At 39.1% G+C, this 16,751-nt stretch overlaps 1 protein-coding gene across 9 annotated transcripts in view; it reads left to right on the top strand.

Moving 5' to 3' along the window:
• The window catches only part of FAM184A (family with sequence similarity 184 member A), a 670,286-nt gene that overhangs the window by 586,825 nt on the left and 66,710 nt on the right, over positions 1 to 16,751 (top strand). For 5 of the 9 annotated variants that reach the window (XM_069235389.1, XM_069235386.1, XM_069235383.1 and 2 more), the window contains 3 exons: positions 7,007 to 7,153; positions 14,142 to 14,259; positions 14,537 to 14,641. In XM_069235389.1, coding sequence (XP_069091490.1) covers positions 7,007 to 7,153; positions 14,142 to 14,259; positions 14,537 to 14,641 — 370 coding nt within the window. The remainder of the gene's footprint in view (positions 1 to 7,006; positions 7,154 to 14,141; positions 14,260 to 14,536; positions 14,642 to 16,751) is intronic. The other 4 variants (XM_069235390.1, XM_069235388.1, XM_069235387.1 and 1 more) reach the window with 1 other exon arrangement.

Raw genomic sequence — 16,751 nt, 5'->3', positions numbered from 1 at the left:
GACAGTGAAAAAGTTAAAATAGAAGTAGTACTTAGAGCGATTTTGCCTTTCCTGTGTTGTACATAAACCCATTAAGAGATGGCCTTGTCTCTCACTTATGTGTATTACTTTATCTTTTGCACATCGAGCCTGTACCTAATTGTATGCTGCAGTGGTTACTGGTTTCTAGCTAGTTGTGTGCTGCAGTAGTCACTGGTTTCCAACTAATTGTTTGCTGCAGTAGTCACTGGTTTCTAATTGTTTGCTGCAGTAGTCACTGGTTTCTAACTAATAGTGTGCTAGCTAATTGTGTGCAACAGGAGTCACTCTAGCCAATTGTGTGCTGCAGTAATTACGTTACTGGTTTCTATCTAATTGTGTGCTGCAGTAGCTACTGGTTTCTAGCTAAATGTGTTATGCAGCAGTTACTGGTTTCTAACTAATTGTGTGCTGCAGTAGTTACTGGTTTCTAGATATTTGTGGGCTGAAGGAGTCACTCTAGCCAACTGTGTGCTGTTGTAGTTACTGGTTTCTAGCTAATTGTGTGCTGCAGTAGTCATTGGTTTATAACTAACTGTGTGCTGCAATAGTTACTTGTTCCTAGCTAATTGTGTGCCACAGGAGTCACTCTAGCCAATTGTGTGCTGCAGTAGTTACTGGTTTCTATCTATTTGTGTGCTGCAGTAGCTACTGGTTTCTATCTAATTGTGTGCTTCAGTAGTTACTGGTTTCTAGCTAATTGTGTGCTCAAAGAATCACTTGTTTCTAGCTAACTGTGCTGCAGTAGTTACTGGTTTCTATCTAATTGTGTGCTGCAGTAGTCACGGGTTTCTGTCTAATTTGTGCTGCAGTAGTTACTGGCTTCTATCTAATTGTGTGCTGTTGTAGTTACTGGTTTCTAGCTAATTGTGTGTTGCAGTAGTTACTGGGTTCTATCTAATTGTGTGCTGCAATAGTCACAGGTTTCTAACTAATTGTGTGCTGCAGTAGTCACTGGTTTCTAACTAACTGTGTACTGCAATAGTTATTGCTTTCTAGCTAATTGTGTGCAACAGGAGTCACTCTAGCCAACTGTGTGCTGCAGTAATTACGTTACTGGTTTCTATCTAATTGTGTGCTGCAGTAGCTACTGGTTTCTAGCTAAATGTGTTATGCAGCAGTTACTGGTTTCTAACTAATTGTGTGCTGCAGTAGTTACTGGTTTCTAGATATTTGTGGGCTGAAGGACTCATTCTAGCCAACTGTGTGCTGCAGTAGTCACTGGTTTCTAGCTAATTGTGTGCTGCAGTAGTCATTGGTTTCTAACTAACTGTGTGCTGCAATAGTTACTTGTTCCTAGCTAATTGTGTGCCACAGGAGTCACTCTAGCCAATTGTGTGCTGCAGTAGTTACTGGTTTCTATCTATTTGTGTGTTGTAGTAGCTACTGGTTTCTATCTAATTGTGTGCTTCAGTAGTTACTGGTTTCTAGCTAATTGTGTGCTCAAAGAATCACTTGTTTCTAGCTAATTGTGCTGCAGTAGTTACTGGTTTCTATCTAATTGTGTGCTGCAGTAGTCACTGGTTTCTGTCTAATTTGTGCTGCAGTAGTTACTGGCTTCTATCTAATTGTGTGCTGCAGTAGTCATTGGTTTCTATCTAACTGTGTGCTGCAATAGTTACTTGTTCCTAGCTAATTGTGTGCCACAGGAGTCACTCTAGCCAATTGTGTGCTGCAGTAGTTACTGGTTTCTATCTATTTGTGTGCTGCAGTAGCTACTGGTTTCTATCTAATTGTGTGCTTCAGTAGTTACTGGTTTCTAGCTAATTGTGTGCTCAAAGAATCACTTGTTTCTATCTAACTGTGCTGCAGTAGTTACTGGTTTCTATCTAATTGTGTGCTGCAGTAGTCACGGGTTTCTGTCTAATTTGTGCTGCAGTAGTTACTGGCTTCTATCTAATTGTGTGCTGTTGTAGTTACTGGTTTCTAGCTAATTGTGTGTTGCAGTAGTTACTGGGTTCTATCTAATTGTGTGCTGCAATAGTCACAGGTTTCTAACTAATTGTGTGCTTCAGTAGTCACTGGTTTCTAACTAACTGTGTACTGCAATATTGCCTTCTAGCTAATTGTGTGCAACAGGAGTCACTCTAGCCAATTGTGTGCTGCAGTATTTACGTTACTGGGTTCTATCTAATTGTGTGCTGCAGTAGCTACTGGTTCCTATCTAATTGTGTGTTGTCGTAGTCACTGGTTTCTAGCTAATTGTGTGCCACAGGAGCCACCCTAGCCAATTGCGTGCTGCAGTAGTCACTGGTTTCTAGCTATTTGCATGCTGCAGTAGTTACTGTTTTCTAGATACTGGTGTCCATCTAATTGCGCGCTGCAGTAATTACTGGTTTCTAGATACTGAGTTCTATCTAATTTTGTGCTGCAATAGTCATTGGTTTCTAGCTAATTGTGTGCTGCAATAGTTACTGGTTTCTATCTAATTGTGTGCTGCAGTTGTTACTGGTTTCTATCTAATTGTGTGCTGCAATAGTTACTAGTTTTCTGTCTAATTGTGTGCTGCAGTAGTTACTGGTTTCTATCTAATTGTGTGCTGCGGTAGTTACTGGTTTCTATCCAATTGTGTGCTGCAGTAGTTACCGGTTTCTGTCTAATTGTGTGCTGCAGTAGTTACTGGTTCTCTATCTAATTTTGTGCTGCGGTAGTTACTGGTTTCTAGCTAATTGTGTGCTGCAGTAGTTACTGGTTTCTAGCTAATTGTGTGCTGCAGTAGTTACTGGTTTCTATCTAATTGTGGGACGCAGTAGTCACCCTAGCCAATTGTGTGCTTTAGTAGTTACTGGTTTCTAGCTAATTGTGTGCTGAAGTAGTTACTGGTTTCTATCTAATTGTGTGCCGCATGAGTCACTCTAGCCAGTTGTGTGCTGCAGTAGTTACTGGTTTCTAGCTAATTGTATGCTGCAGTAGTCACTGGTTTCTAGCTAATTGTGTGCTGCAGTAGTCACTGGTTTCTAGCTAATTGTGTGCTGCAGGAGTCACTGGTTTCTAGCTAGTTGCGTGCTGCACTAGTTACTGGTGTCTAAATACTGGTTTCTATCTAATTGCGTGCTGCACTAGCTACTGGTTTCTATCTAATTGTGTGCTGCAGTAGTTACTGGTTATGCTCTGAAACGTGATTAACAGAGGTTTCATCAAGAGTTTAGCTTTTGTCACGATTTAGACTCCTTTCTTTTGAGCCCTCGCCTTTGAGTTCTGAACTAATACATGACCCACGTCTGTTTAGGTAAAAAAAAAACAAGAAACTGAATTATTAGTAAACCACCTAGAGATGAGTTTTGGTAGTAAGATATAGCTACTGAATCCACTATCATACATATGCTAAATGTGTAAAATGAAAGCAAATACGATTTAATCTCTTTCAATTCACAAATCTGTCGGGAGTTAGGTGGCTCCTACTCAATTAGTTCTGACTTTAAATAAATCCTGGAGGGTATGCGACATTACAGGCATGACATTGTTTTTTTAATAAAATGTGCAGAAATTGCAAGTAAAATGGTTTGCATTGAAATGAGGACTCGTCAACCCAACGATTAAGCTTTTGTTCTTACCGTGAATACGTTGGAAACATCACACACTATGGCCTAGTGCAAATTAAGGAACCGGCATCAGAGAAATAGTGATTTTTTTTGTTTGTAAAAAGCAACGGGGAAAGGCTTCCTTATTGCTGAAGTAATAATAACACGCAGTCTGAACTGTAGCCTTGAATTCGCCAACTGAGAAGCAGGTTCACAGATTGTCTAAACTGTGAAGGTAAATGACAGACACCGTTATTGCTTCTTTTAGGGTTTATACATCCGCCCAGTGATTAAACCATGTGAATAAGGGCCATTCCTAGGACTTGAGTTTTCCCTGTGCTAGGAATCAGACTGTGTTTTGGAGATATGTGTCATGGGGTTTATTTCAGAAAGTAGGTGACCAACCGTATTTTCACTACTATGCAGGCCCACGTTTGTGGGAGCAATTGAGTATTGACTATATGGCAGTGGAAGCATAATGTGATGCCTGATCTGAGTCTCCACACACATTAGGGACTGCACCAATTCCATATGGCACACCGCACGTGACATGCGCAAGATTCCTTCTGGGGAACCTATCAAAATGCTGGTTGTTCTTGAGGAAGTAAGGCATCCACTTTCGGTTTTTCACTTGGTGTTCCAGTCTTTCAGATTTACCCATTGTAATCCATATGAAATTATATTTAGGGAGTCCGGAGTTCTTGTAGGACAACAAACTATCCAGGAGATCGCCTTCATTCATTCTTTGGAGGTCAGATTCTGGAATTAATTCTTCATTGAATTGCCTCGCACCAAGCCTAAATTACGATGTTGGTGAAAAGATGAGTGTTTAAAAAGATTTAATTGAAATGAATTACATGCTTAGTAGCTACTAGTTACAAAATGTCCTCTCTTGCTTGTTAAATTCAGCCTTATATTTTGTTTATTTTTTCTTCTTTGTTTTTTTAGACCCTATACAATCTTACTGAGTCTATAAAATGAAACAGTGCTAGACCTATCTGTACAAAACCCAAGTTATTCAAATATTAATTGATAAAACGAGTTTGTGTTCTTAATGATTGCAAAGTTTGCTTTCCCACTGTAGTGTACTTATTTGTTTTGAGTGAGTGTGCATGTGGGTTTGTTTGTATTGGTGAAGAGAATCATTACGTAAGCAGTCCACATGCTGGGAGGCAAACCCAGAAATTCTTTTTTTTAATTCTGACCTTTAAGGACAACTCTGATCTGATCTAATCTTGTGCATTTTTGGTCTACCCTGATAGTGCAGCTATCGGAAGGCAATTATGTGACCGATACTAGAAAGGGTTTTGGGTCCGCCCACTTGTTGGGAGCCAGAAGTACATGTTTGGATTGGGCTGAGGTTATGTGCTTCCACAAAAAGAGCGCTTGCCATCCCGCAGCTGTGATCATTTTGATTATTTATCCAGCTGCCTATGCTTGAATTTTCAGGGGCGCACACATGACATTGAGATGCTATTAAAGTGTGTCTTATAGTTAAATAATTTATATTGTATTTCTCTGGCAGCAGCACAGATGGGAGGATGGCATTCATTAGCCTACGTGGATTTTTAGGTCTGGCTTGACAGTGTAACTGTCTCTTGACCTTTTAATCTACACCAATATTATTTTACACTGCTTTGCCTCCACACAAATACGAATCTATCCCCGTGCTATTTACTTGTAATGTTTCACATTACCACAAAGCATTCCTTTAAAGCCAGGCCGTTTGGCATTGCCGGTGCTTTGATATGTTAGAGTATTGCGCCCTTTTTAACCTCAAACCTTTAACATCTTGGAGCAATAACCATGTAAGGCACAATTGTAGTAACGTGACAGTTAAAAAATAAAAGAATACAAAATGTTCCAAAATGTTTATGTGAAACCCAGTTTGTTTTAATTGAGGATAGTTACTCAAGAGAAATCATTAACTATGTGGCTTATCTTAGTTTGCTACAAGTTTGTGTCTTTGTTCTCTTCTTAAAGGCTGCAGCTTTATAACATTCCTGTCATGTGCTGTTTCCTTCCAATCTTCTCTTTATTCTCTGCCTAAATACTACAGCTTAATCTAATTTCCATGCTGGTTTTCTGTTGTTTGCTCCCAATCTTCTGTCTTTTTTTGGTTTTTGCCAATCTATATCTTTCTTCTCTTCTCGAAGACTACAGCTAGATTACAGATCTATCTACGTTGGCTGTTCCCAGTTTTTATCTTTATTCTCTTGACTTCTCTTGAATCTTGATCATAGTTCTGTACCGTGTTGGTTGCTACTAGTCTATATCTGTATTCTCTTCCTGAAAACTACACCTTGATCATATATCTGTTTTGTGTCTGTTGGGTTCAAATATGCTGCTTTAATTTGTCTTAAACATTACATCTCAATCATGTTTTTCTCTGAGATAGCTGATCTTTACTATGTTGTATGAGCTGCTTCTTAACCCAGTGGGCAGAAAAGGCTTAGAGAAGAAATCCTACCCAAGACATTTGAAGATACCAATCACGCTATTTAATGTAGGCATACATGGCTCAGTGATTTCTAAAAAATATTTGATGTTATTTTGCAAAGACTGGTGGGCTATTTAACTTCTATCACGGTCTTTCCATGGCTTCCTCACTGAGAGGCTCTAGAATATTCCTTTTTCTTTAGTGAGAGAAACAAGATAGTGGAGGAGAAGTGCACAAGATTGATGCCACCTAGAATAACCTTCAGCTGCTCAGCTTGTTTTTTTCACCTCAGAAAGGTCTAGCCACAGACCCACTGTAGTGGCTTAAATTAATTTTCCTGTATCACAGTCGTTATTTTAAATGTGCATTTTAAAGGTAGATCTGTAATGTATTCTGCATTGTAGTATTCCAGTATATCATTACAAATATTGCTATGTTTAGTTGAGTAAATAAGATGAACACTAGTGAGTGCTTGTTTGTAAAAAGAGATTCTTCTTTATCTGGATAACCATTTCTCTTCCCTGAAAATATAACTTTGTTTCTTACTGTCAGAATGTGACAGCACTATTTCTTTCTCTGATGTATATTCTGATCACTGAATCTTTTCCTAAACTTTATATGGCTTTCTTAACTTTTTCATCAACTTTCCTTTGATTTATTTGTAAAAGCAGGACCTATTATACACCAAATCTCCCTGCAGCACCTTTTTTGGAAATCTACCTTTCTGATTCTTTCATCCTTGGTCTCTCTCCTCCAAATTGCATCGCAAGAGGTATTTTGTCTCTGTCCCTCAAGATTTCTACCAATACTTTATTTTTTAATTCCCCATCTATACAGTCATGTTCAATAGTTCAGTTTAACTCCTGTGCCTAGTTTTGAATTTTATATACACTCAGCATCGCAGTATGTTTTATATGATACCACAGGAGAAAAGGTGATGACTGTTTTTTCACATTCATAAAGCATAATAAAGCAAGGTAGATAAAACTTATTTACATGTAGAAATGTATATTTAATTTTTAAAAAGGATTCATGATCAAGATTTAAGCAAGAAGCATGAAGAAGATTTGAATGACTTGACAGCTGACCACATCAGGGAGAAGCAGTACATGCTTGCAGATTTTAATAAGAGTCAGGAGATGCTTCGGGATCATATTTCGGCATTGCAGATTTCGTAAGTTTGACTCCATTATATCATGGCTGAGAATTGATAAACTTACTTAAGAATGTTGTGACATTTGGTTGCATAACTCATTGGCTAAAATAAGGTGAAGCATAACTGCAGGGAATTAGAGACACAATTCCACCTCTCTTTTGGTTATTTGGATATTTACTGAAAACATCTGCAGAGGTTTCTATAACGGTAGTGAAAACAATGGAAAATGACACACAAAAGGACATTAACTTTATGCTAAGGCTAGGTGGATCTCCTCAATTTACGTTACACAAATATGCTTGATGTTGCCAGTGACATGCTTTTGTATATACTGACGGAGATATTTTAGGAATATTGCTTTCCACTGTGAATTTCCATCTTCTGGTCAATCATACAACGACATGTTAAGAAAGGAAAGGCATCTCCTCTAGACTTAGCCACTCATTTTATTCCTGTATGGTTTCTTTCCGATTCACTCCAATACGACCTATTCTAGCTTCTACAACAACAGACTACAGTGGTGACATAAATCTTCACCTTATACTTGGGAATACTCCAATAAACTGAAGGATAAATGGGTACTTTCATTGTCTAGCATTTAACATTACAGGGGAACATTAATTCATATGCCAAACTTTATTGCATGGCGCAAGCTTAAAAAAACATGCTCCTGTCCTCGGTGCATTTAAAAAGGGCCTGGAACCCTTGAAATCCACTGTACTATTTGCTAGAGGCAGTAATGTTTGACCATGAAGTCAAGTAAGTTAAAATGCCACCCTGTGTCCAGAACTTTGGCTCTGTCTAGTACACACAATAGCAATTGTGTTTGGGCTATGACTTGGACTTAAAAATAGATAAAAGTGACTGACAGCTGTTTCGAGGACAATGTGAAGCCTCACCCCCTTACCTCTCAGTCTTTCTTCACACAAGGAATTGTTTGAAATGACAGGTTGTTGACAGGAAAGGTTAAATTAGACATGGCACTTTATCACCACAAGTTATGTCCTTTTACAATATAAATGCCTAATTATGTCTCAAGTCTACTGATTAGTTTAGGAGCAAATGCTTTTTGGCTTCTACACTGAAATAGTGAAAGACTTTTTCAGGGGCAGCTCGATTCAATGTCTTTGAATACTCTGGATACAAGGAAAAGGTATGGAATGTTTGGAGTCATAGAAATATACTAAAGCTTTCTTTCAATTATATGTAAAATGTGGATGGCTACATAAATTATCCATTGAGTGTTTTATCTTTGTGTTTTACAGGGCATGTTTACATAAGATGCCATTCTGTGATGTATTTAGTGATGTGCAGAAGTGATAGATTTGGGGTGCTCTGAATGTGTTCTTTATGTGATTTTATGGTTACAATTTTTAAAGTGAAAGAAAAGTTACATTTGATATAAAAATTAAACTGTTACAGAGCAAGACTTGGGGTCAATACCAAATATACCAGTGGTATATACCAGTGGCATGTGTTGTTTATTCTAAGAGACATATATGAACATATTCAATGAATGATGTACTCAGCCACTGATGTAAATGGAAAAATATGTATTCTTTCTATATAAAAAGCTAATCAGACTTCAACTGAAGGTGCCGGAACAAAAAAGTTGTATTTAACCATAATATTAGAGGTATTTGAAAAACTAAGAATTAGCTGGTAAGATAACGTGGAAGTTGTCAGTGGTTCTGCTAAATGTGCTAAAGTTTTCAAGAAAGTACAGATGACAGCATAGTTCACCAAGACCGGTTTACATACAATGGGAAGTGATCATATATAGAGAACAGTCTAAGAATGTTGCCATACACTAAATATTCCCAGAAAGCCCACAGTCAGAAAGTGTACAGTGTGAAGTCATTGTCTTCCTACAATAACACCTCAAGCAGATGTCTGTCAATTTCTACTCTTACACTGTTATCATACTGTGTGTAGTGGTACAGAGCTGACATCTTCTAAACTGAAAAATAAGTCAAACAGTTCCTGTGTGCACCAATGATAGAGCGGGACATCTTGGTTTTCTACAAATTCCTTGCATATATCTGACATGGAAAGAGGATCACAGATTCTCTGTTGGTCTTAAGATTCTTCTCATGTTCATGTGTCTTCAACAATATAAAAATAAATGATACCATAACTGTCACTCTGGGGAAGTGGTGTATGTACATTTATGGTAAGTAGAAAGGGAAGTAGACATTGTCCTACTTGCTTCTAAAACATAATATGTTATTATAAATTGCATGTTTTCCCAGTGGCCTCCTGCTGGATAAAATGTAATGTGGAACTATGAAGAAACAATTAATGGTAAAGTGATATCAAAATCAAATCTTTATGAAAAGGTAACTTGGACTGAACGGACCTGTGCCAAAGTTAAATTCATATTATCTATTTCCTTTCATCACAGTTATGAGATTTGAAAAATATTCTAACTGATCCCACTCCATTCACACCTCTCCAGCTGTTACCTGAAAATAATTTCAAGGATGGGAGGGAGGAAACTCCTGAAACTTGCTAGGTGGGGACAAGGTAACAAAACTGACCGCAGGCCTTCAGGAGGTGTCAACTAAGTGATTAGCCAGGGGAAGAGGATTGCTTTGGATCTTGGAGACCCGAACAGAGAGTGTTAATTGTGATATTGGGAGACAGGGGAGACTTTTGCACAGGGGAGGAAGGCGTTCACTATTATCGATTTTTAGTGCATAGTACTACCATAGTGTGTGCCCAGGAAAGGAATTATATCATTTTGGTGAAAAACATGGAGTGGGAAGACTGAGAATTCCATTAGCTAGATCACAACATCAATAACTGGTTCGCATCCACATTAGAACACCCCACCTGACCTATTCAAATAGTGAATCCGCCTGAGTCTGAAGAGCAGAAAAGAATTTCCATCCCTCTTGCACTGAAGATTTTCTTGTGACCTGCCAGGCCCTACTTAGGAGAGCTTGATAGATGTAAACATAATTGTCCCAGCAGTAATGATTTTCTAGAAGTATCAAAAGATAGGACCTCCATTATTTCTTAAACTTGTTTACATATATAAGGATATCCCTATTGTGTTTTTCACGGGTACCTTTAGATTACTCACACAATTTAGTTATCAAAGTGACACACTGAGTGTATCCTACTCTTAAAATATACAGGAATTTCAGAGTGCTGTAACACTGTTACTATGATAGCTGAGAAGAGCGATTGACAAAACTAGAATCAAAGATTATAATTCTATTCACTCTTCGACCCTAGGGTTTGAACATTGAAAACAGATTATACTAGTTTTCATGAACTGTTGCTAAATATTTAATTTGTAAACGTTAATCAAGCATGATGTGCTTGAATTTCTAAGGAGGCATTTATTGTTGCTATGAATCGAGTAATGTGATAGCTAGAATTTCATTATCATATGATTTATTTTTCGTTCTTTACACCATTAATAACTGTAGATAGATTGTAATTTGTGCATTACATGATGAATTTAATTATCTAGTTCCCCTTGTCTTCCTGTTGAATAATGGATGGACATTAGCCTTCGTTTTATGTGTTGTTTGGTGGGATCTGCAATTGCCGATATATAGTGAATTATTTATGTTTGTAAAATTGGATCAAAGCTTCATGGTGTGGGGTTTTCACACCTATATGAATATAGGGTAATTGCAACTTGTATCCTTTGGATCATTTAAACCATAATCAATTAATTAATTAACACAGCTGCTGAGGATTGTTTTGAAGCGTGCTTCTAAAATGGTACGTGCACAGTGGATCGTTTAACCACCTTGAGAATACCTCCAGAGAAGGGTGTGTTTTTTTAATGGCTCTTTATTACCTGGTTTTTGTGCCATTCTTACACACAGACAAGCTTAATTTACTGCCATCAGTGAGCACAAAGGCGCTTGTTTTAGCATTTGAGTATCAAAAAACAATATAAAGTGCACTATTCCCAAAACCAACCCTCCCACCTCTACCCTTAGAGGAGAAGGCTGAAATGTTGATGTTTTCAAGCCTGGTGGTGGGCTTCATTGTACCACTCATTTGTCTGTTTTTATTCATGACCCTTTTTGGATAAACAGTGCTTTACTTTCGGGACTGCAATCTCTTGCAGACAAAATGTACCAAAGGCTTAGTTAATGTGCAGTACAAATATTGAAAACATACCTTTGTGGTGAGACAGATCTCTTACTTGGCACACACATGCAAGTTGAAAAATGGATTAGGGTGTGATGAACCAGTTCTGAATTTGAGGACTTTTGTTCAAGGTAGCAATAGCAGAACTTGTGGGGAAAAACAGACTTTGGTAAAAAAAAAAAGAAAAAAAAAACTCAGCTGGAGAGCCAGCATAACTTTCCAAGCCTCCCTGAAAAAGACTCAACATCGATGGCTTCAACCTTGTGCATTTCATCTTTCTAACAGCAGTGCAGTGCATCCAACCTTATGTTAGCCAGACTTCAAGAATGCCGCTCCATGACTTTTACACTTCAGTAAAAAAAAAATGTAATTCTGAAGGAGGTAAAAGCTTTCTGTGGGACTAAACACCAACCTGTATTCGGCCATACTCACATGCAGGTGGGCTGCAGAGGGTGCATAGCTCTTGGTCAACTATAGTTCCCATTAAATTACATTGAATGCCTATTTCTATCCTTTCCAATGGAGCGTTTTTTCTTTCCTTTGTAACATTTGAAATCAGTGTTCATTTTTTCTTCGTTTTGAGCATTATTTTCCCTTATTATCTTTTAAACGACATAACCTGAATGACTGTATTTCTAAACAGAAGTAAACAAAAATGAGGGTGCTAATACATAAGGAGAAACAGTCATTTGACCAAGATCATAATTTAATCAAGTGATGCATTAGAGACTGGGTCCATGTGAAATTGGCTGTTTATGGTGCTTTGCACCCATGGATACAGAGGAACTGTGAAATGGACATTAGCTAAGCAGTTGTGCATTCATGGCTACCGGCCGGTCTAGACTGCTTTATATAAATACAGGAGAAGCATATGTACGGGTCCTCTTATGGTGCTTTCCACATCGTGAAGACTACCCTGACAGTGGTACTGTACATACTAGCATTGGTCAGTAGCCACTTTGCTCCAGGATTTAAAGCATGATAACTAGGCCATACTAGTTTGGCTGTTGTTCTTTACAAATTAAAGCGCTGGCCTTTTAAGGAGGCATAATGAAGTCTGGCCTGTCTAACCCTTCCCCATCTACTCTGATTCTTCACCACCGAACAGATGCTTGAAATACTAGCTCAGAAAGGAGCCTCTACATCACTGCTGTCTTGCACCAAAATGTTACACCTCATCATTGATTAGTCCACATAATTCTAAACGTCCAAAAACTGCATACTTCCACTTGCATCTGCAGAAAAAACGTAAACAATCCATCCCTCTCTCAGACTGAAATACAAGTATTATTTCTCCCACACCCTGAAAATTACAATGAAATGCTATCTGGCTTTTTAAATTGTACATTATCCCCCTCTCCGCAAGCCCATCCCACATTCAGCAGCTAGATTATTCACAGGAACATAGGAATCAGGCCACAGCATTCCTACTCCAAAATACATTAATTGGTTCTTGTGTGAACCTAAAATCACATTTAAAATGGCACTTTGGATAGACGCTTTGATACCGAATGCACATGCTCATGGATACTGCTGCAATATACTCACATAACACATATTACATGCTAAGGCTTGCTTCTGTATTCAACATAACAGCGTTATGCTTTATTGCCTCTCTTGATTACTGTATTTAGAAATGCCTTGATGATTACATGATGTCCTTCATGTAGTGATACCTCCACTGTACAAAAATAGAGAATTCAATAAAACTGATGAAAAAATGGCGCATTGTATCACCCACATACACTGATCCTAAACTGCTTTTTCCAGAAAAATTTCCCAGAAAATTTAAAGGCTCACATCTTCAGGGTTCACCTTCAAAATAAATTGTCCCTCTTTTTCTCTATACTTTTTCTCTAGCCATATGATTTGTTAACTCTTTCTGTTGGTTATTATTCACAAACCCATGTGGCAGGTGCACACTATATGAATATCTTTAATAAACAAACAGCAGCTAAAGAAGGACTATACTAAAAAGAAAATTAGGTGCCATATAATCTAAGTAATAAAATATCCCCTGCTGTAGATTAAAAAGATGTAATAAGCTGCCTTGGTTGTCTGTGGCATTAGAAAGGCATTCTGCCTAAGCCTCCAGCCCTTACATGGTAAGAACCACTTCAGTGCCTTCTGATATCCTTGTATGGTATGTTTAGGAGTGTTTCTACAGTATGTCGAATGTAATATGTTTCCAGCTTCGTGAAAGGGATCACACTCATTGTTACTGTAGATGATTGGCTTTGCATTTCTAAACCTTTTTTTTTTATTAACTGATACTTAAACTCAGGAAAATCTTAAGGTTTATATATGTTTCAGAGATATGTTTTTTTTTGTTTCTGCAGAAAGTATTGTAATAATACTTTTATTATTAATTTTATTGTTTAGTTAAAGCCTCTTATTTGCTAGCTGTAATAACATACCCTTTTTACAATACGATAGATTTAAATATCCGGCTTGATTGTTCGGCTTTGGCCTCATTCTATAATTTTTTCATTTCGACCAAAGTCATTTTGAAGATGAGTGTGCGGGCAGGGACTCACAGCTCAGTCATCAGCTGCCAGTTATCACCTGCAAGATATATTGCTCAAGGTCAACATAAGTTCCGTTCACATGTTAGACATCATAGTTTGATATTTACACTGTACAGTACAACTGCCTGAGCACTGCTGCGGTTTCATTGAACTCACTGGTCAAAGTAAAATACCCATCCCTATCCTAGAAACACATCAGAAATGGCCAACCTGTGGACTGCTTGACCTAGACATCCACCTTTTAACCTTCTCAAATACCCACCAGTGATCATGTCACATTCCAGCAGTCGGAAGTGATCCAGATGCAGAGTTTAAATTGTCGAGTACCCCTTACACTCATGTTTTTGTCTACTTTTAAGATTAGAAGAAATGGAGGACAAGTATCAAAACCGAGAATCTCGACCTGAGGACTTGCAGGTTATCGCTGAGCTGAAAGACATGATCGCAGAGCGGGATCAGCTCATAAAGAAGCTGATTGTAAGTCGTTTCTTTGTTTCACATCTACATTATCTGACAGACTTCTCTGATACCGAAGAGTATTTACAATTAAAATCCATTATAATAAATAATTAAGTGCACCCTTAGCTGTTCATTGGTTTATGAATAATTGCCTTCTTGTTAGGTTATTTATGGGGGCATTCCCACACATGCCATTTGCATGTACAATATTTATGTTTCAAATTTGTTAGAAGTGTTTACACTGTTCTCTGTCTCGTTGAACATTAAGTTTTAATACCTTGTGGTTCTTTCAAAGGATGACAAGAAGTTCTACCAGCTGGAACTCGTGAACAGAGAGACAAACTTCAACAAAGTCTTCAATGCAAGTCCAAATGTAGGCGTCATTAATCCTCTGGTAAAAGTAAGTGCCTTGATCTTCATGCCTTTCATATAAAAGAGCACATAGTTAGGATGTAGTGTGGAGATTGTGCTTATTTCTGTGACCAACATGTTTTCAAAAGCGTTTTCTTATTTGTCATGCAAAGCCACTAAATAATCAACTCCTACACGTCACATTGGGGTATTCTGCGATTTTGTAGTATTGCTGTTTGCCTGCACTGCCTAAGAGTCCTCTGAAGTAGCTGGAAGGCGGCATACTCACAAGCATTGTAAGCAATAATCTGTACCGAACTCAAGTGGCCAGAGGTAGCCAGCAAGACACATCCTTAATGGAGTCTCACCACTAAATATGTAAACTCATGACCCAGTCCTTTGTGTGTATGTTTTTACAACACGTAGGTCACTAGGCGCAGTTTAGCAACAAATGCCATAGGCCCATGAAAATACCCATGTAATTTCCCATCCCGCCTAACAGTACTCTTCATTGATATGATGCATAATTCTCATATTTCTACCAAATGTATTACTAGACCAATTATAAGAAATATTTTTTGTTGGAAATGTACGGTGCTCCTTTACCCTTTTGGCTTGGCAGTTATGATAAAAAGCCTTCACCAAGTAAATAAGTAAGTAACGTGTTAAAAACATAATAAATCTGCTCCTGTAGGAATATACCTAACTACTGGTGTGGACTTACTACTTTCTGATATTCACAAACATTTCCAGGAGAATACCTGGAAAACTGCAAGAGGTGTTTCTTTTGGGAATGTCATGCAACTATTTCTAAATTCCCGTATTCCCCCTGTGTGGAGTTTTCTGTAGCAGAGAACTCAGCATTGGGTGAATGGAAGCTCATGTGTAAATGCACGTTTTTCCTTTGCTGGGAATTTTTTTTTTCCCTCTGGACAGATGCCCTTTCCTTACACTTCCACCATGTCTGTGAGTGATGTTCACCTTACAAGGTAGTGCAGGCTGCCACATTCACACCAGCACGGAGCCCTGGACCCCGCACGGTATCAGCCCAACATCTGCTGTACACAACAACCGGTGGTGTCCTCACAGGAGCATGGACGGTCACTCGGTGGCAGGAGTATAGAGCCCCCTCACTCACGGGGGGATAGAAGTGCCAGGAGGATGGATATGAGGGAGGCACGCGGCTCCGACGAGACTAAATTGTCTCGGCCTCAGGCTCACCCGTGGCCCCTGTTGCCGCAGGGGATCTGAGGCAGTGCCAAGCCTCAAAGGCCTCCCATCAGTTGAGGAGGGTGCAGACAGCCATCCCGACGGGAGAGTCCCCGTCCAGGACCATCAGGCGGTTAAATGGCTAATTCTATGGCAGAACGCCTCAGCAGTGGCGGGGGTACCCTCAACTCTTGGCATAAAGAGGCAGCAATCGCTGGAGCTTCACTGGCAGGCAGCCATTTTAGTCACCACTGTGGTCACGCACCCTGCTGTGTCATATTGTTTTGTGGTACGCAGTAGGCCGATGACAATTTCCAATGGTGCAGTCTCGTCCTGCTCACTCCCCTTTCCAATCGGTAGGAAATCCTGTTGAGAAGCACAGGATGAAAATTGCTTGTGAAAAAAATGGTGCCTTTCTTATGCCCTCCACCGCAACTCCTGCAAGAGGCCTCTTAGTGACCCTAGCACTGCTTTTGCCCACTGTATGCCTCCCACAAACCAAATATTCTGGATTACACTGCCCTTGTCAGTAGCTGACCTGATTTGCCTTGCCCAAAATGGTAATGTTACCCCAACTACTGTGTTATTTTGTTAATCTACCCGTGGTTGTCCCTCTGAGCATATTTAAGACCTTGAACTTTTTGTTGACCCACTCGATCTTGGGCACGGGGAGGCGCTGGGTTGAACTTTTTAAAATGCAGCTTCCTCCGGGAGAGGGTGGAATGGATGCTCCGGACTAAAGGGTATATTGTTTGGATGGACAGCTACAGAGGTTATCCTACTGGCGAGCAGGTATCCACCTCAAATAGATTGGATACGCACCAATTATGTCGCGCATGGGAACATTGCATAGGTAATTATTTGCGGGAGCGACACAGCCCCCTCATCTTCCATTATTGCCTGGCAACGCCATAACGCATCAGAGGCACGATCTTTGTTATACGAATTCA

This window comes from Pleurodeles waltl, chromosome 5 (assembly GCF_031143425.1).
Source record: "Pleurodeles waltl isolate 20211129_DDA chromosome 5, aPleWal1.hap1.20221129, whole genome shotgun sequence".
NCBI classification, from domain to species: Eukaryota; Metazoa; Chordata; class Amphibia; order Caudata; family Salamandridae; genus Pleurodeles; species Pleurodeles waltl.
The sequence above is the reverse complement of the archived record's forward strand: the minus strand, read 5'-3'. Positions and strand labels throughout refer to the sequence as shown.